Source organism: Xenopus laevis, chromosome 6S (genome assembly GCF_017654675.1).
Source record: "Xenopus laevis strain J_2021 chromosome 6S, Xenopus_laevis_v10.1, whole genome shotgun sequence".
Classification (NCBI taxonomy): Eukaryota; Metazoa; Chordata; class Amphibia; order Anura; family Pipidae; genus Xenopus; species Xenopus laevis.
Window position 1 is genome coordinate 24,797,443 of NC_054382.1, and position 20,703 is coordinate 24,818,145.

General features: G+C 39.5%; 1 protein-coding gene across 2 annotated transcripts; it reads right to left on the reverse strand.

Annotated features, from left to right (window-relative positions):
* Positions 1–2,464: 2,464 nt before the first annotated feature.
* On the reverse strand, positions 2,465–16,330 carry fam133b.S (family with sequence similarity 133 member B S homeolog). Of its 2 annotated transcripts, XM_018269180.2 has the most exons (11): positions 16,156–16,329; positions 11,119–11,216; positions 9,523–9,601; positions 8,671–8,745; positions 8,431–8,463; positions 7,469–7,537; positions 6,776–6,862; positions 6,280–6,327; positions 5,783–5,866; positions 3,979–4,017; positions 2,465–3,595 (listed from the first exon to the last, which is right to left on the reverse strand). In XM_018269180.2, the coding sequence occupies exons 1-11, from the start codon at positions 16,177–16,179 to the stop codon at positions 3,509–3,511; spliced, it is 723 nt and encodes a 240-aa protein (XP_018124669.1). In that variant the 5' UTR covers positions 16,180–16,329; the 3' UTR covers positions 2,465–3,508. The 2 variants fall into 2 exon arrangements, with proteins under 2 accessions (XP_018124669.1, XP_018124670.1); XM_018269181.2 differs by lacking the exon at positions 8,431–8,463 and having other exon boundaries at positions 16,156–16,330.
* Between the last annotated feature and the right edge of the window lie 4,373 nt (positions 16,331–20,703).

Consider the following 20,703-nt stretch of genomic DNA (forward strand, 5'->3'; position numbering starts at 1 on the left):
TTTCTGTAACTTTTATTTCTCTTCCAGCATTCTTCTATCTTCTCATTTTTAAACATTTTAATTATTTGATTTAAATGGAATCTATGGGAGATGGCCTTTCTGTAATACAGAGATTTCTGGATAACGGATCCCATACCTGTAGCACAAAGTATAGCGTTTATCTACACAGGTGATTTTTAACCCGCAAGCAATTTTTTTTTTCACAATACAGAAAAACCACACCTTGTGTTAACACAATATCTTTTTATTGAGATTCATGATTTGCTTTCATAAAACTGGATACATTTTCGTCAGTCTGGTACCAAAACTTTGTATAGTGTCAGCTTCAATATGAAGCCATTAAATATTTCATGTAATACCAACCAAAAAAAAAACAGCTTTATATATTCTAACAGTGAGAGTATAGCATGACATGTGCATTATAGAATCTGTAAGCAACACAAAGCATGCAGGATGAGTCAGGGTTAGTCTGACCTTTAATTAAAGAAAAATCCCAGAGTGCAGGAAAACATTCTTCACTTTGCTAGATTTCCCTTTGGATACTTTGTCTGTAGCCAACATGAAGGCTGGGAGCTGTTGCTTTTATTTTCTATAAACAAAAGAACGCTGCCATGGATATATCAAAGTCCCCAGCTTACAAACCGATTGTCTTGGACGACCTCCTATTTTGGACTGACTCTGGCAGACATTACTATTAGTAAAACCCTAACCCACAAGCGTTTTCTGCGCAATCCAATGCACTGCGACAGAAATAAGGTAAGCAATAGAATTGTCGCATGGTGCCGCATCGTTGATCCGACGCGACTGTCTGATGCAGACGCAGTCGTATTGCGCTGAAAACACTTGTGGAGTAGTACCCTTAAGCTCTCAGTAACGAAAAAAAAAAAAATGTGGTGACAAAAGTAGGGATGCACCGAATCCGGCCGAATGGAATCCTAATTTGCATTCACAAATAAAGGTGGCCATACACAGGGAGATCCGCTTGTTTGGCGATGTCGCCAAACGAGTGAATCCCTCCCCAATATGCCCACATTGAGGTGGGCGATTTCGGACTGATCCGATCTAGGGCCCAATGATTAGATCAGAATGGAGGCGATACAGGCAGATCGTGAGACGATGCGGCCGTGATCCAACGGGATTTTTCATCCTGCCTGATCGACATCTGGCCGACTTTCAGATTGGGGAACCCCATCGGAGGGCCCCCACACGGGCCAATAACCTGCAGACTCATTCCGGGCCTTTAGGGGTGGAAAGGGAAGTCATGTGACTTTCCATCAAAAAACAAAAAAAATGTCCCCACTTCCTTTCCTGCCCCTAATTTGCATATGCAAATTCAGTATTCAGCTGAATCTTTCATGAAGGATACAGCCAAATACAAAAAAGTGGATTTGCTTAAACCATAGACAAAAGATTCTACTAAAAGAGTGAGCAGTGATATAGACAGCAAACTACTTGGAAGGTGGGTGTACTAGTTAGGTTCACCAAACACACACACTCATTTGAAATATTTCTATTATTCAACTGTTAGATTCAAGTTCTGGCCTTTCAACTCTTGCACAATTGTAAGCTCCCCTTTAGATAAAGCACGAGAGCAAAATTCTCATTCCACATCAAGTGGGATTTTAGAAGACTACAAAGCCACATTGAATTTTTTTTGCTCTACTTTGTGTTTTCTAATAAAGCCTTCTAAGGGATTCATCATTCTAACTGGCTCACCAGATACATACATTCTGAATGATCTGTTCACTCATTAGAAAATAAAGTACTACCCAGTGTTACCTGGAAGAAGTTAAGAATACTATGAATATGAGAAAAAGACGTACGTGGATTTAAATAGTTTGTACCAAAAAAAAAGGTTCTTACTATACAGATATGTATCTGATGTTTCCCAGCTGTAATGTACAGTTTAAACTGCAAAGTGTACCAATCACCTCCAAAGCAGTTTAAAGGAATTGTTCAGTGTAAAAATAAAAACTAGGTAAATAGATATGTGCAAAATGAAAAAAAATTCTAATATAGCCATAAATGTAATGTATAAAGGCTGGAGTGACTGGGTGTGTAACATAATAGCCAGAACACTACTTCCTGCTTTGCAGCTCTCTTGGTTTCCACTGACTGGTTACCACACATGGGTCATATCTGTTGCTTTTGAATCTGAGCTGAATGTGGAGGATCAATTGCAAACTCACTGAACAGTTTTGTCCCATGTGGCCCCCCTTCAAGTCGCTGACTAACTGAGTTAGAGAGCAGAAAAGCAGGAAGTAGTGTTCTGGCTATTATGTTAAGACATCCAGTCACTCCAGCCTTTATACATTACATTTTTGGCTAACTAACTATTTTAGAAACATTTTTCATTTTGCACAGCCTATCTATTTACCCAGTTTTATTTTTACACTGAGCTGTTCCTTTAAATGGCCATAATTTCTTAGGTCCTATCCATTATAGCATAGATAGCCATCCTTGCTCCAATTCAAAAGTTTTATTTATACCTCTTGTCATTAAGTGCCAGCTCATTAAGGGATTGCCTTGGGCTGATACACACAAACTCTGCTCTGGTTTCTCATGGCACAGGCTCTGACGGAACACAGGCAAAGGCTTATCTGTGTAGCACTTGCCAGGGCTCTGACAAAACTGATGCAACTGAGCTTTAGTAGTGTTGTATCAGTGCAAACTAGCTATCAATGCATGCAGAGCACATTATTCCTTACTTAACATATGTCTGTATAGAAGTAGCCTTGTTTTACTAAAACGGAACAGCAGTAAGGGCAGAGACACACGTGGAGATTCGTCGCCCGGCAACAATTCGCCTATTCTTCGGGTGACTTATCTCCCCAAACTGCTCTTCCGCCGGCTAAAATCTGAATCGCTGGCGGGATGGCGCTCTGAGCTCTTCATTTTCCGAGGTTTTGTAAAAAGAAGCGCTGAGTGCCATACCGCCGCTGATTTAGATTCTAGCCGGCAGGAAGGCAGTTTGAGGAGATTAGTCGCCCGAAGAAGAGGCAATTTGTCGCCCGGGGCAACTAAATCTCCAAGTGTGTCTCTGCCCTAAGGGTGATCACAATAGTGTTTTTCCGCTAATTGCTATTAAGTCATTTATTATAGCCATGTAGCAGCTCCCTATCATGAATGTAAATGGAATGAATGTGTGCAATGCTGTATTGCATAAGGAAATAAACGTAATAAAATAATATATTGAGATCGGTGTAATTTTGTCCATTTTCTCTATTCTAATTCAAAATACCATGTGAGTTGTTGGAATCTCTTTCAGTGAAATGATGTGATTATTTCCGCTCCAGTCCTTGCATATAGGTTACAGCCCCTTCTCCTGAAACAGTCCCTAAAAAGAACTTCTAAATCACCGATGAGCACATCAGTCTTATAAATAACCCAATGTAGATCTAGCTTCAGTTTAGCTATGGTTAAAAAAAAGCATGCCGTGTGTGTTCACAGTCTGAAATATGTCATTGCACATACTGAGTTCAGATATCTTTCACTTCGAAAACAAGTGTTAGTCTGAATCTGAGCTTGAGGCGGCCGCCTTCTTCTTCTTCTTCTTGCTGTGTTTCTTGTGCTTCTTTTTCTTGTTGGCTTTATGCTACAGCGAAAGAAAACAGATAATGAATCACTGCCTACATGGTTGTTTATGTGCCATAATCATGCCTATCCAATTAGAGGTAAAGGGGTTAACTCTACAGGCATATCGGCTTATGTAATAAAAGGCACTAAGTTTGCCCACATATTGCATCAGTATGAATGTATGTTGAAGGCATAACTTGTGTCTAACCAGCTAGGCAGCTTGCATATGTGCCATATTGTAAAGAGCTACAAAAAAAGTTCGCTCTTAAAAAATACTTGGTCATATTAATACTGAATGGTAATTAACTAGGCCTGCAGCAGGAAGACCAGTAAATCCCCCATGGATGAAGGGATTTATTTCACCTCTCACAGCTAGATGCAGGTAAAAGACAAGCAACTTACTGTTCTTTCTTCACTGCTTTTTTTCTTTTTCCAATATACCTTGAAAAGGAAGAACATTGTGCCAGTAAGTATACAAGCCTTAGCCATTTTATACATACATTGTAGTGGGCACTTTACAACATTATGGCTCCTCAAATTAAACTACAGTGGAACCTCAATTTTACATCCTCTGATTATAAGTTTTCCCTCATTTAACATTATTGTTTTTTGGTCCCACCTTTATATTACGCAGAATACATTTCCCTGATTTTACAATATTTTTTTCTGGTGCCCTGAAAAAACCTAAAATGGGGGTTCTACTGTGATTAAATTGTGGTAGCAAAATAAAATTGCCATGGATCCAAAGAAAACAGCAGCACTTCGGTATTATTGAAAAGGTGAAGAACTTTACTTAAAGGGGACCGGTCACCCAAAAAATTATTCCAAATCCTATTTTATCATGTTAGTCAAGCAAAATGAACTTTAATTACAATGTATAAATTATTTGAATCTTGTTTCCAGCAGTCTGGGATGTGCTTATTATAACAAGCAGGCAGGAGCCATTTAGTGGACACGGTTATTAAGACAAGCCTTGCATCATCTCAGAATCTTGTTTGTGCCTTAGAATGGGGGACCTGATGTGCATCCCCATACACTGGTAACACAATGAAATGGTTAAGAGGACTGGGAGAATGTGGAAAGAGCAGTGACATCTAGGAAGTGCTGAATAGAAAGTCAAAGTAATGGTCTGCCCCGCCACTATGCCTAAGGCATATTTGCTTGACAGCTGAATTTACAACAGCTATGAACGCTTTAATAAAAAAAAGAATTTGGATTTCATGTTTAATTTGAAAAGGACTTATTATACAGATATTTATGTCTAGGTGACAGGTCCACTTTAAAGTGCCTTAGGCAACGTTTTGGGCTACACAGGCCCTTTAGAAACTATGTTAATGAACTTGGGAGTAGAGTCTAGTAAACATTATGGTAGCATGCTGGAGTCCTCTAGTGACCAAACAGAGGTACAACCATATATACTTAAATAATTTCCAGAACATGCTTGTAAGTAAAAAAAAAAAAAAGTAGTTTATTACATCAATTTTTAAAAACATTAAAGAATCCCATTATAGCGCCTAACGCGTTTCATGCTTACCTTAGTAACATAGGCAGTGTCTGACAAGCTCACAAAGGGCCTGTGTAGCCCGAAACATTGCCTAAGGCACTTCACCTTTTCAATAATACCGGAGTGCTGCTGTTTGGATTCATGCAAGTTTGCCCTGGCAGGGGGTACAGCTTGCACCCGGGGCTGCAAAGAGCTTGTTCCGATTTTGACAGCACACATGAACTAAATGAAATAAAATAGCCAAACCCTATTCGTGTGGATTTCTTTCTGGCTGCCAAAATCAGTGACTAAAACAATCTTAGGTATTTCAGAAGTTGTGGGACTTAAATGTAAAGCATCTGAGTATTACTAAAGTATATTCATGAATGTTTTATTTGCTTATCTAGATACACAAAGTACAATGCGAGTAGTGATCACTTATTGGGCCTATGGCTCAATTACCCTTACTTCCATATGTCTGTAGTCTTACAGACTACACTTAAACCAAAACATCTGAAAACCTATGTGACAGTGGGATGCTGGCGATCTTAGTTTTGCAGCAGAGTGCCAAAGCTTGCCTATCACTAACCAAACACAGCGATTTCCCTAACCCACTTTTCCAGCCCTCTTTCCTGCCAGTCTCAGTGATGCATAGAATTCAGTGTGTGATGTACAGAGCTGCAGAATTTACTGAAGCTTTATAAATGTTTAATATAAACAGACCTCTTCCTCTGTATCAGAACCAGACTGAGATGATGAATGTCTGTGGTCGTCATCTTCCCTTTTTCTTTTTCTGATTTTGGTGTCCTTCATATACAAAGAAAATTGGTTATTTTTTATATGACAATTTTAACACTAACATCTGACAATACAGGAAACATTTATTTACTTGCATTAATGATTACACACGCACACAAACAAAATTAAATCATAATTTGGTGATAGTCATTTGCAAGTGTTTTGATGGACTTTCTGTGTGTGAAATGGAAATATACTCATGATCCAAAAATTGAGGTGCCTTCTATATAGAGAAGGAGCACAGAGCAGTCAAGCTGAATTCCTCTTGCTGATGATATAAAGTAATAAAAATGTGTCATTGCTAATTTCTGTACTGCACATGTGCCCAGATTCCAAAGATGCAGGGGGAAACATCAAAGAATATGAGCACAATTCTCTAACAAAAGTACCCCTGACTGCCAAGAATGAAGAGAGTATATCACCTTGTCTTTTTCTTGGTCATCTTTGGATTTCTTCTTCTTCACACTGTCCTGTAATGGTAATTAGAGCATGTAACTAAGCTTTTTAAAGCTATTCAAATACCATGAAAAATAAATTCAAAACACAAACTTCCTGTGAAAGTCTAATAATCTTAAAATTAAAATAAGTTTTTAGTGGTTTTGATTTCTGTTTTGTTCTGCCTCCCACTGGGCATAATGCAGTAAGAGGATTGTAGTTTATCGTCAGACTTGCTTTGTAACATATTTATTAGAACTCGCCTGTTACTCCAAAATCATGAATATTAGCATTGTTAAATCATTAAAGGGTACAGGCCATTCATATCTTTTATATCTTGTCAGATGGTAAATTCTAACAGGCAGGGCACTAGTTACCTTTTGTTTGCATGTAATCTGTTTATTTGATGCTTGCGTCCTTCTGTTTTACAGCACAGTGGAATATGTTGGCACATTATAATTATGTTAAAATCATTATCAATACCTTGCTTTCTGAGCCAGAATCAGAAATACTGTCTGATTTACGGGAATACTTTTTCTTCTTCTTTCTTTTTGTTTGCCTTTTTTTGCTCTGTTTATAAAAACAGTAAAGAAACAAGTCAACTCATATTCTTTGCATTTCACTAAACTACAGAGTGCAGTTTTTGCTTGTGAAAGCTACTTTTGAGAATATTTCATGAAACGGTAAAAAAACTGTAAAAATATAATGTACTGTTGCCCTGCATTGGTTTAGGAAGAATATTATAGTTTATATAAACAGGCTACTGTGTAACCATGGGGGCTGCCATTCAGGCTAAAAAAGGAGAAAAGGATCAGGTATTTTAGCAGATCGATAATCTTGGTCATAGAATATTCTACAAAGCACATCTGTTATCTACTATGTAACCTGGGCCTTGAATGGCTGCCCTCACGGCTTCACAACAACTATAGTAGTGTTTCTGGAGCAAACACACCCATTATACCATCGTAGGGAAACAGTACATTATGCTTTAATTACTCTAAAACATGTGATTGTTTTGGTGTTACTGTTCCTTTAAACAGCTTCTCCTGTGATCCGACACCAACTACTTGCAGAGTTTGGGGAAATGATCAAGATGCCCAATAGTGACCGAATGCTCACAGACCAACATCTATAAACAGTTGACAGCTATTACAGGAAATTTAAGAAAATTCTCACCTCATTCTCAGATTCCTCCGAACTGCTGGGAGAATCAGAAGATGATGATGAAGAAGGTGGTGAAGATAACTTGACCACAGACAAATAAAAAGGAGAATTTGTGAGTTGCGTTTTAAAACAATTTTCTTTAAAAAATGAATAAATAAAAAAACAAAAAACTTTTGGCTAATCTGCAGTATAACAAGGTAACTAGCTGGTGGAAACAGGTCTGCTCTAATATACAACAGCTGCAGGCCCGGACTGGCAATCTGACTGCTTCTGGCAAATGCCAGAGGGGCTGCTATAAGGTGCCATATAATACATAAGAAAACATGAACAAATGGAGGGAAAAAAGACATATGTGTCAGTGGTCTAAAAGTATCTAAGTATTCTGCAACAGCTTGTGTGCAACTGGATGCCTTCCTTGTTTTAACTATTACAATTACTTTTTGTACGTAGTAAAGCGGTGTTTCTCTTTTTGGCTTCAGTTATAGATCAGATGAGGTAAAAGTAGACTATGCTTCAGCATTCAGTTATACAAAACAGGTGTTTATGGACTTCACATATAAAAAAAGTGACCAAATCAGTAAAACTGTGATCTATATCCAAGCCCACAATTAAAAAGCTTTGTATATCACTGGACAAGTTGTTTAATATTAACCGAGTAGTTCACCTTACATTTAACTTATTTATTCAGTCTCATGAATGAAATTTTAATTTTGTGTAATTTTTGATTATTTTGCAGCCTTACCGTTTTGAATCAAAACTATTTTCTGGCTGCTAGGGTTCAAATGACTAACAATGAAACACGGATATGAACAGAAGACTGGAAAAATTAATTGTGTGTGTGTGTCTTTGTGGCGGGGGTCTGGGTCTGGTGAGATAGAGAAGGGACACATGCTGGATCAGAGCATCAATGTCTACATCACAATAACAAGCAAGGAATAAACCCGAGCCACTATGAAAGTGAAAGCTGCTCTCACCCCACCAGATTTCTTCTTTTGCTTTTTTCTTTTCTGCACAGAAAGAAACATTATGCAGATTTAAAATAATGTACAATAGGCAGAAAACAGTCGAATTTGCAAATGTTTTAGGATCAGCTTTTACTAATTTTAAGTTAAATTCTAATGATAATCGGTATACACAGAAACGGATACATTATATTTACACTTATATTTGAAATTTGCTAATTTCGTATTTACACAAGGAAAACATTAAAATACCTCTCTCTTTTTTGAGGAAATCTCATTGCCAGAGATAATCTTCTCCCTTTGTTTTTCCAGCTCTTTTCTCCAGCTCTAAAAATAAAATGTATAACTTTAATACAGTGTTACACCCTTACATTTCTCAAAAAAAAAAAAAAAGTATTTATCCAACTGTAAGTCACATAATAAGGGTAAGGCCAGACGAGGAGATTCGGGAAGGTTTTGTCGTTTGGCGACTTATCGCCACGTCTTTTGCGTGACTATCTCCCCGAACTGCTGTAGCCTATGGGGAAAAAACGCTGAGGCAGTTCGGGGAGATAGTCGCGCAAAAGACGTGGCGATAAGTCACCAGGCGACAAAACCTCCACGAAGCTCCTCGTCTGGCCTTACCCTTAATGATATAAACACACAAACCTTCCCCAACGGGTCTGAATGGCAGACAGCAGAAGGGATTGGATTCACACGAAGGTGTGGCTTTCTAAAGGATCAAATATTAATCAGTTTTATACTTTCTTGTTGGCCAGGTTTAACAGCGGAAACTCTAGTTACAGCTGAACCCCTTGTAAGAATTGGAGCTGGTCAATAAGCCAAGTTGTTCAGAAAAGATGCTTAGCAAGCCAAAGAAAACTGCTACACAGTGATTTTAAAACATAGTTTTATGAAAATTGCATATATACAGAAGTTAAAAAAAATGAAATAAAAATTAATATATAAAAACAAATATAATCCAGTAAATCCTCAATTGTACATTAAGTGATTTTTTTTAAGTTTTCCCCTAATTTACACCAACATATAATGCATTTTATACCATTGTTTTCAAGTCCCCTGAAATGGGGGTTCTACTAAGCAAATGTAATAGAATTTAATAACCTCATTCATCTTTTCCTCAAATTCGGCCAGTGCTCGAGAGCCTTTCTTCTTCTTTTCCAATTGTTCTTTAACTTCTTCCCTAGGAAAATAAAACAAATAAAATGACTATGCACATTTTGTAATCTAGGCAATGAATTATATGACTTTCTTTAGAATTCATTTTTAATGCAATCTCTTGTCCTGAGCTGGACAGTCTCCACTATTAAAAAAATGGCCAGGGGTAGTTTAGTGGGGAAACAGAGAACTGCACTACTTTCAGACAGTTTCCTATGGAGGAATTTGGGGAGTAGTAGTCAAGGAGTAGCAATGCAGACGTGTTACACTGAAAAATACCTTGACAATCACCCAGATAGATTTTACTACAGTTTGCACTTTTAGTAAGTAAAGAGAGAAGTAAACCCTAAAATGAATGTGGATAAAAAATGCCATATTTTATCTAATGCACTAGTTGCACCAGCCTAAAGTGTCAGCTTGTCAATAGCAGCAATGATCCAGGACATCAAACTTGTCACAGGGGGTCACCATCTTGGAAAGTGTCTGTGACACTCACATGCTCAGTGGGCTCTGAGCAGCTGTTGAGAAGCTAAGCTTAGGGGTCATCACTAATTATCCAGCAGAAAATGAGGTTGGTCTTTAATATAAGATGATGCTACAGGGCTGATTATTAAACTCTGATGCTAATTGCACTGGTTTCTGTGCTGCCATGTAGTAATTATCTATTAATTACTAATCAGCCTTATATTGTGACATTTCTATTCTATGTGTACTGTATATTGTGAGTGGGTCCCTAAGCTCAGTAGGTGACAGCAGCACAGAGCATGTGCAGTGAATCAGCAGAAAAGAAGATGGGGAGCTACTGGGGCATCTTTGGAGACACAGATCTTTACTGCTAAAGGGCTGTGGTTGCCTTGGGCTGGTACAGAACCCCAAAATATAATGTACAGCATTTCTAGCTACTTCTTTAGTTGAGCTTTAGTTCTACTTTGAAACATACAGATTTTCTATATCCATTTGCATTCATACATGTGGGCAGCTAAAAAAGAAGAAAGTTCAGTGGCTGTAGTTATATTACAGCTGCTGTACTTTAAAAACTGCTTTGTGCCTTGGGCAACTAGGGTTGCCACCTTTTAATAAAATGCTCACCGGCTGGTGGTGGGGGCGGAAGCAAATAGGCAGGCCGTGATGTAAAAGGGGCAGGGTCGTGACGTAGAAAGGGCGTGCAGTGACGTAAAGGGGTGGTGCCTGAACGCGTGATTGGCCAGAAGACAACATAAAAAGTAAATTTTGAGCGGGTTAAAGGCAGGCTGAGGGCTTTTGTTAGGAGTATTACAAATTTACCGGCAGCTCCATTGCCGGTAGATTTATAATACCGGCCCAGGCCTTGGCAGGTGTTTTAGCGGCTAGGCCGGTAATACCGGCTGGGTGGCAACCCTATGGGCAGCTAAAGAAAGAATACATAGAAAATACACCTTGTAGACTGCAATGGAAATCAAGCAAAGTGAGTTTTTTTAGTACAAAAAAAAAAAAAGCATTAATTTCTAGGAGAATCTCAGTGTCAAAATAAATTTTTTACTCAAATTAAATGGGACAACTCACCAAGTAGGTCTTGGCCTGCTAAGATAATCCTGTATAGTGGGACCTCCAGATGATGCAGGACCCCTGGCCCGAGCCATGGCAATAGGGTTTATGTATGCCTAAAAATTAAATAAGATATATTCGATCTAAGTAATTTTGCACTATATGGCTAGTGTTACATAGTGTCCTCATACAACAGGTCAAATAGCAAAGTAGTAAATGAGATGGAGCGGAAAGCTTGCAATTCCTAGACTTGTAGTGACGAGTGTAACGTAAAGGTTGTCAGTATGACAGTTGTACTGATGACACTGGGAACAAGATGGAACATAATGAAAATGACATATCAAAAAGGCATATAGAACATGAAAATATAAAACATGAAATATTAAAGGACATCAACCCAAAAAACATTTTTTTGCCTAATAAAAGAAACCATAATTCAACTTTGCAATAGACATTCATTACACATTTCCTATGGTTTTTACATTATTTGTATATGTATTTCTATTGAAAGCAGTGTCTGTCCCTTTCTATTCTCTGTCCTGCTGAATTTTTTGAAACAATGTAACATAAACCTACGGAGGACTCCACGAGCGATTATCTCGCGATCCGACAAAAATGCATGCGACTTGTCGTAGCGCGTTGGATCGCGACAATATCGCTCGTGGAGTCCTACCCTTAACCGACCCTGTCTTGCTGGAGGAGACTGGCTTTTGCAACATTGTTTAAAAAGTAACAACCAGGATGCTGCTTTCAATAGTAATTACATTTACAAACAAGTTTTAAAGCACTAACAATTTCTAATAAAATCATATCGGAAAGTTGCTTATAAATGTGTTTTATTTTATAAGGCAAAAAATAATTTTTTTGGGTTGACATGTCTTTTAAAATGTGATGGGTTATTAATAGCGATGGGCGAATCCGACCCGTTCTTGGTGAAAATTCGCAAAACGGCAAAAACGTGCAGAAATTTGCATTGAACTGGCAATTTTTTTCATCTATGGACGTTGTTTTCACTGCAAAACCTGTGAAAAATGTCACTCATCACTTGTTATTAACATTAAAGGGTGGTTCACCTTCAAACAACTAGTTCTTTTCAGCCAGTTCACCAGAAAGAACGACTTTTTCCAATTACTTTCTAGTTTCTATGTGTGACCATTTTCCTAATATTGAAATGCAAAGCGTGATCTTTCACCTTCTGAAGCAGCTCTGGGAGGTGGGGTCGCCGACCCTGTAAACTGTTTTAAATGGATACATTTAGTTGATACATTTCTTATCTTTGTCCCTGCTGAGCAGAATCTCTGGGTTTCATTACAGGCAGCTGTTAGAATTGATATAATAGTTGCTAATACTCCAGAGATGCTGCTGAGAAATGGATCAACTAAATGTTATAAAATTTTAACAGTTCAGAGTCTGCACCTGAATTACTGAGGTGCCAGACTCCAACACCAGAGACGGGAACATTCAACTTTAAACTTAGATTTTGGAAAAACAGTAAAAAATAAATAATGCAAAGTAATTGAAAAGAGTCTTTATTTTTGGGGAACAATCTAAATTCCTGTGAGAGCACAGGAAAAGGAGGCGGAGGGTAAATTACTCTTATTTTAGCAATCTTGTGTTGTAGTTTGTATGGGCTTTATGCTTATCTTAGCTCCTATTTTACACAAAAGGGCCCTTGGCACAGGCCACCCTTCCCAGCTGCTCCATCAGACAAACAAAAGGGGCCACAGCCGAACCCCAAATGCAGCAGGGATGATGGTCGATGTGTCTGTCCTTATCCCATGCTCTTAGAGATTCCACTGTGTGATCACTGACCAGAATAATACATATTAAAAGCCAGTCCCAGGTCAGCTTTCAGCAAGGATGCAGTGAATCCAAGTGCCTGGCTGAACCGAATTAAAAAAAAATAAATAAAAAAAAACAGTTTTTACCATGCTCTTTCATTAAATATGCAAATTAGGATTTGGATTCAGTTTGGAATTGGCCGAATCTTTCACAAATAATTTGGGGTTTTCCAAATCCTAAAATAGTGGATTCTGTGCATCCATAGCTTTCAGTGCTAATGCTATACCAAGCACATCTTAGGGTAGGACTACACGGACATTTCGGCCCGATCCGACGCACTGCGACAAATTGATTGCGACGGTAATAAGGTAAGATATACAAATGTCGGATGAAGTCGCAGTGTTGATCCGACACGACTGTCGGATGCAGACGCAGCATCGCATCAGCGCTGCAACATTTCTCTTACCTTATTACCGTTGCATGCAATTTGTCGCAGCGCGTCGGATCGCGCCAAAAATGTCTGTGTAGTCCTATCCTATCTGTAGATGGCTCCTTGCATTTCCAAACAGAGTAGAATAAAGTGAGTAGGTGATTTATTGCTATGGGTATCTGCATTTCTGCAATTTAGCTCCTGGGCTTGTAAAAAAAGCATTAGTAGCCCTTTAAAATGACAATTGCAAAAACAACATTATGGGGCAGATTTACCTAGGGTCGAATATCGAGGGTTAATTAACCCTCGATATTCGACTGCTGAATTGAAATCCTTTCGACTTCAAATATCGAAGTCGAAGGATTTAGCGATATTCCTACGATCGAATGATCGAAGGAATAATCGTTTGATCGAACGATTCGAAGGATTTTAATCCATCCATGGAAGGATATTCCTTCAGAAAATTGTTAGGAAGCCTATGGGGACCTTTCCCATAGGCTAACATTGGCCTCGGGAGGTTTTTAGGTGGCGAACTGGGGGGGGTCGAAGGATTTTTTAAAGAGACAGTACTTCGTTCGAAGTCGCAATCCATATTCGACCATTCGAAATTCAAACTATTTTTTCTTCTATTCCTTCACTCGAGCTAAGTAAATGGGCCCCTATATGATGTACCCAGAGAATAAGCCGTACTGTGGCAAGCTCCTATGGCTTAAAGGGGTTGTTCGCCTTTGAGGTAACTTTTAGTAGGATGTAGAGTGTGATAATCTGAGACAATTTGCAATTGGTTTTCATTTTTTATTATTGAAGGTTTTTGATTTATTTATCTTTTTATTCAGCAGCTCTTTAATTTGCATTTTAAGCAATCTGGTAACTAGGGTCCAAATTACCCTAGCAACCATGCCTTTTTTGAATAAGAGACTGGAATATGAATAGGAGAGGGCATGAATAGAAGGATCCGCAATAAAAAGTAACAATAACAATACATTAGTAGCCTTACAGAGCATTTGTTTTTTTAGAAGGGAATCAGCGACACCCATTTGCAAAAAGTGGGAAGAAAAAGGCAAATAACTATAAAAAATAATGAAAACCAATTGAAAAATTGCTTAGAATTGGCCATTCTATAAAGTAATAAAAGTTACCTTAAAGGTGAACCACCCTTTAAACAGAATTAATGTTAACAAGGTACTTTGGAGTGTGTATGTGCTTTGCATAATGCAGGTTTATCATCAGACCCAGTGCAACGTGTACCTTCCCGCTAGGAAATCCTGGTGCCTTGGAATTTAATTTGTCGGAGAAGAGTGTTCCCTCCTTTCAGACTAACATTATTAAGTTTACTCTTCAAATTAAACTTTACTAAGTACACAGAAATGTTCTATATTGCTCACAATATGATTAAATGAAAAACTACACTCAATACAGTCACCTGACAGTTGTCAAAACCAGCTTTACAGTATCAGATCCACATTCTGTATATTAGTAAATTAACAAAAAAACAGGTTCCAGAGTTTTTTAGGTGTTTCATAGTGATCTTTTCCAAACCACTTCTGAAAAATATACAACTCTCAGGGAATATCCACTAAATGCCATTAAAATTGTGATAAAACAAATGCACAGCAGAGAATATTCAGGATGTCTGTGTCTGGAGTTGGGGAATAATCCACTGTGATTTTATAGTAGTACAACAGTAAGCTTTGCTGCATTACAACCCAGGGCTCCAAGCTTCAATTCCAAGCAAAGCCCCAACCACAGGGCAGATAGTTTGTGTAACCTGTGCCTGTGTTACATTGTTTTCTGCTAATTTATCACTTCTCCAAAACATGTTGCGAGTATGGTGTGATAAAGATAAATTGGCCACCGACTGCTCGTTCAGATCATCGTGGCTCACTGGCCCATTCTGGCAGTCTGACCAACATCTCATTTGTGAAGACTGCATTAACCATTTCCCTACAGCTCTGCATGAGCCAGACATTAGATTTCAATTATTGTGCCCCAAACTGACCATCAGATCAGGCCCATTTGGCCCTGTCACGTGCTATTGGCCCATCAGCCAAAACTGTGCATTTTCATACTTCTCTTTGTGAATGGTCAGCTTTAGATGTCAGGAAAGGGGTTGTGTGGATGAGAAAGTAAGTAAAGTAAGGCAAAAGGAGGCAAGGGTGGGATTCTATCAGTGATTGAGATGGAAGTGGTTTATACTAGTGAGAGTGTTTAGTAAGGCAAGAGGATGGGAGGGAAGGGGTTTATACTAGCGAGAGTGTATAGTAAGGCAAGAGGATGGGAGGGAAGGAGTTTATACTAGTAAGCGTGTATAATAAGGTTAGAGGATGGGAGGGGTTATATCATTGAGAGTGTATAGTAAGGCAAGAAGATGTGAAGGGAGAGGTTTATACTAGTGAGAGTAAGGCAAGAGGATGGGAGGGTTTATACTAGTGAGAGTGTATAGTAAGGCAAGAGGATGGGACGGGCTTATACTAGAGAGAGTGTATAGTAAGACAAGAGGGTGGGGGGTGTTGGGCTATGGGGAGCGAATACAGTATCACTTTATATTGGGGATGCTGTGGGCCAATAATAAGTAGAGGAATGTTGCAGTAACGAGGCAGGGGCAGGACACGGGGTTAATGCTGAGCTCAGCACCATTAGGGACAGTCTTGTCAGCAATGAAACAAAAGCCGGAGGCCGCCGAGACTCGTAATTAAAGTGATCAGGATTAAGATGGATATCGAACACTCTCAGGGCAGTCGGACATCACTACACTCATTCTGCCTGCGCACCACAGCGAGTAACGCCGAGCTCTTTATTCCCCCCCATATACATAACTGAAGCCGCCAGTGCCACACACTCACCACTCGGTTATCTCTCTTCCCCATTGTGCCGGCTCCGTGGCCTCCTCAGCTGCCAACCGTACAACCAAACCCCGGGGCTCAGCGACAACAACCAATCCCACTACCCGGAAACACCACAGAGACCATCGAAACCAGCGAGAGAACGGAGACGGCCAGAGCGCCCCCTATATGGGCGGAATTCGCTGCACTTTGTGACGCAGAAAGCTCACAGTCTATTTATGGGACACTTGTGCCTGTCCCAACGCGCTACGGACATTCCTTTAGTTGTGACAGAGCTGGAGTCGCTCGTGTCGGCTTCTTGTGATATTATAGAATGTAGGAAGATGGGGGAGCTGCTCAAATGACGGTGTTTTCATTGACAACAACGTGTCACAAAATGAATGAGAATATCACTAAATGGGGTTTGGGGTGTGTGAGGTACTGCCCATATACTGTGTATGGATGTCTTTACATTGCCAGTAATGGGCCCAGACAGGTGTTTTTGGAACCAAGGCAAAGGAGGCTTTTTGTGCCCCCTCATTGGCTCCTCCACTATTTTGGACTTTAAATTGGACTTTATACCACTATAAGAACTATGTGTGCCAAGCCTCACTTTGGGATTGCACTGGACCCATGAGAATTGTGGGTAATGGCGTGGGACTCTGTATACCTTTAGTGATGTGCGGCCGACCTGAGGCCCGGGGGTCGGGCGGGCGCGGGTCTATAAATATAGGGGAGCAGCGGGCTCGGTCGGATGCGGGTAGGGAGAGGGCGGGTTAGTGTCGGGTGTCGAGAAATTCGCGACCCGCACATCACTACCTTGTATGCTATAAATGTTGTGGTAGCACAAATATTTGTATCCTGACGAAAGGAGGGTTAAACCCCCTGAAATGTTGATGCACTGGTGATCATAATAAAAGGGGTAAGCTCTCCACCTGCAACATATATAGGGGCAAATTTACTAAAGGACGAAGTAACGAACTAACGCGGGAGTGAAAATTCGCCACTGTGACATAATTTCGGTACTTCGCTGATTTAATAAGTCACTGTCGTAACTTCACTATCGAAGGAGATAGACTCTAGCGGTACTTTGCTCCCTAACGCCTGGCGACTATGGGCTCTGGCGAATGGACGTAACTACGCAAATTCACTAAGATGCGGATTTTACTGAACGTTACCGCTTGCGCCAGACTTGCCTTCACCACCTCAGACCAGGCGAAGTGCAATAGAGTAGATAGGAGTTCCTCAAAAAATAATTGAACATTTTGCCCAAAAAACCCCTAGCCTCTTTTCCTTTTTCAGGGTGATAGGCTGAAAAAGAGCATAATTTTTTTTTGGGGTAACCGGCTTCCCCCCTACATTTCTAACATATGGGCTTGTGTAGTGTAATGTATTTGCTGCAACATGTCCATTCAACTTTAACTTCCCGCCGTATGCAAATTAGCCAACGACAGCATAACTTTGCTTCGCTTGCCGCAGTAACGCTAGCGCAACTTTGCTTAGTTTGTCGCAGAAATGCTAGCGCAACTTTGCCAGCATTCGGCGCCCTGGACGCAGCTTTGAATTTTAGTGAATTAGCGTCCTGGCGAATCTACGCCTCGTGAAGTGTTGCGCTGTGAGCAAAGCCTTTGCTGGCGAATTTTCGGAGGTTAGTGAATTTGCCACAAGGTGTCTGTGCGACTCTCTTAAGGGGGTGGTTCACCTTCAAACAACTAGTTGTTTTCAGAGAGATCACCAGAAATGACGACTTTTTCCAATGACTTTCTATTTTCTATATGTGACAGTTTTTCTAATATTGAAACATAAAGTGTGATTTTCCACCTTCTGAAGCAGCTCTGGGAGGTGGGGTTCCGCGACCCTGTAAATTGTTCTAAATTGATACATTTAGTTAATACATTTCTTATCTTTGTCCCTGCTGAGCTCTCTGGGTTTCATTACAGGCAGCTGTTAAAATATTACAATAGTTACTAATACTCCAGTTTAGAGTCTGCACCTGCCAGACTCAAACACCAGAGACACGAACATTTAACTTCAAACGTATATTTTGGAAAAAACAGTAAAAAATAAATAATGGAAAGTAATCGAAGAAAAGTCTTTATTCCATGGGAACAATCTAAAAGCAACTCAATTGAAAAAAACTGTTTGGAAGTTGAACAACCCCCTTTAAAACCTTACACAACATTATTTTGTATGGGAGAGTTAGTGATGGGCACAGACAGGGCAACACACAGAGAGAAGCTGCAGCAATATTGTGCCACTGTGCAGAAAGCTTCTGCAACTCCTTACCCCCCCCTCCAAAATAGTTTTTTTTGTGAAGCATTTTGGCCCTGCTCCATTAAACCCTAATCTTGCCCTGTTACACCCCAGGGTGTCTCTGCTCAGAGCCATAGCACTCCCCAGTGCTGCCAGAATCTGAAATACATGATCTTTTCAGTTTTGGGATTAAAGGAACAGTAACGCCAAAGAAATGATTGTGGTTTGAAGTAATGAAAATATAATTTACTGTTGTGCTGCACTGGTAAAACTGGTGTATTTGCTTCAGAAACACAACTATAGTTTATATAAACAAGCTGCTTTGTGGCCATGGGGGCAGCCATTGAAAGCTGAAAAAGGAGAAAAGGCACAGGATACACAGCCGATAGCAGATAAGCTATGTAGTATACAATGAGGACCTTCAAAACGTATCTGCAATCTATTGTGTATTCTGTGCTTGAATGGCTTCCCTCATGCCTGCGAAACCGAAAGATCAAGTGGTGCTCCAGAATAATAAAGTAAATAGCTCACCAAGTTGATTGTGTGGTCCAGGTGCACCAGCAGCTTGTTTATAAAAACATAGTTGTGTTTCTATAGCAAATATTACAATTACCAATTTTACATGTGAAGGGCAACACAACACTATATTTTCATCCCTTTACACTTTCATTTTTTGATGTTCCTTTAACTTAAATTCATTTGAAAATCATAGGGAGCAGTGCTACTGTGGAAGACCAGCAGAGGGTGGTCAAAACTGTGTGATTTCTGAAAAGTCTGAGAGTGTGGGATAGTGTGTTAAAAACAAGAATTTGCCAGAACATTATACTCATTTAAATATAGAAGGAATGTGCTTTAAAAAGTAGTGTTTTGGGATGATTTATTCAATCTTTCTCCCCAAAATCCCACTAGTCCATTCCATGTGTTCTACTTCTTGCTGGCTGAATTATCTTGATGTGCAGGGGAGCAGGCAGCACACCACGCTATAGGATAGGGACCAATCAAATCAGAAGCTAGACAGACCTAATATGGAACTGAAGCCTGGCTGCAGGGCTGTGATTGGCTATTTTCTATTGTGCTTCTGGCAGGGACCAGTAGGACATGACCACCCCTCATTTAAAACACAGACAAGGGCCTAGGCCTATGGGGAGCTCCAATAAAAAGGCATTTTTAATGATCATTTTTAGCTCAGAATGAAACCAGTCATTATTGCCTACAAACTTAGGAAGAATTTCACTTTTACTGTATGTAAAAGGAACAGTAACACAAAAAAAATGAAAGTGTGTTTAAGAAATGACAATGCATATACTAGCCTCTGTGCAGCTATTGGGGCAGCCATTCAAGCACATGATACACAGTAGATAACAGATAAGTATACTACATATCTTATCTGTTATCTGCTGTGTATCCTACGCCTTTATTTTTTTAAACTATAGTAGAGTTTCTAAAGCAAACACACCAGTAGTACCAGGGCAGCGCAAAAGTACATTACAAGTTCATTACTTTATTTTTTGGTGTTACTGTTCCTTTAATAATCTGACTGCCAATTTGGATATACAAGGAGACACCTCTGCCTGTAGTTTAAATATTTTACACTTGATCTGTTTCAACATAAATATGCCCCCCATGTTGTAGGACTGGTTTGTAAAGAACACTACAGAGCACATCAGAGGCACCAAAGTGACATTGTAGTTGAGTAAAACAGTTGGTTTTACCAATGAATCAATACCAGCAATCTCCCACAGATCATCTTTAGATTTTTTACCATCATTATGGGGCCCATTCATTAAGTTCGAGTGAAGGAATAGAAGAAAAAATACTTTTGGCTACTTCGACCATCGAATGGGCTACTTCGACCTTCGACTACGACTTCGAATCGAACGATTCTAACTAAAAATCGTTTGACTATTCGATAGTCTAAGTACTGTCTCTTTAAGAAAAAACTTCGACCCCCTAGTTCGCCACCTAAAAGCTACCGAAGTCAATGTTAGCCTATGGGGAAGGTCCCCATAGGCTTGGCTATCTTTTTTTGGTCGAAGGATAGTTTGATCAAACGAATTGCGCAAAATCCTTCGACTTCGATATTCAAAGTCGAAGGATTTTAATTCCCCAGTCGAATATCGAGGGTTAATTAACCCTCGATATTCGACCCTTAATACATCTGCCCTTATATGTAATTTGTTTTTAACGGAAACATTTAGAGGCACATTTATCAAAGGTCGAATTTCCAATTCATGTTTTCTTTAACTCTATTAAATTTGAATATAAAATTCGATCGGAGGGTTATTTATTAAAAAAACCCGGATATATAAAACTCAC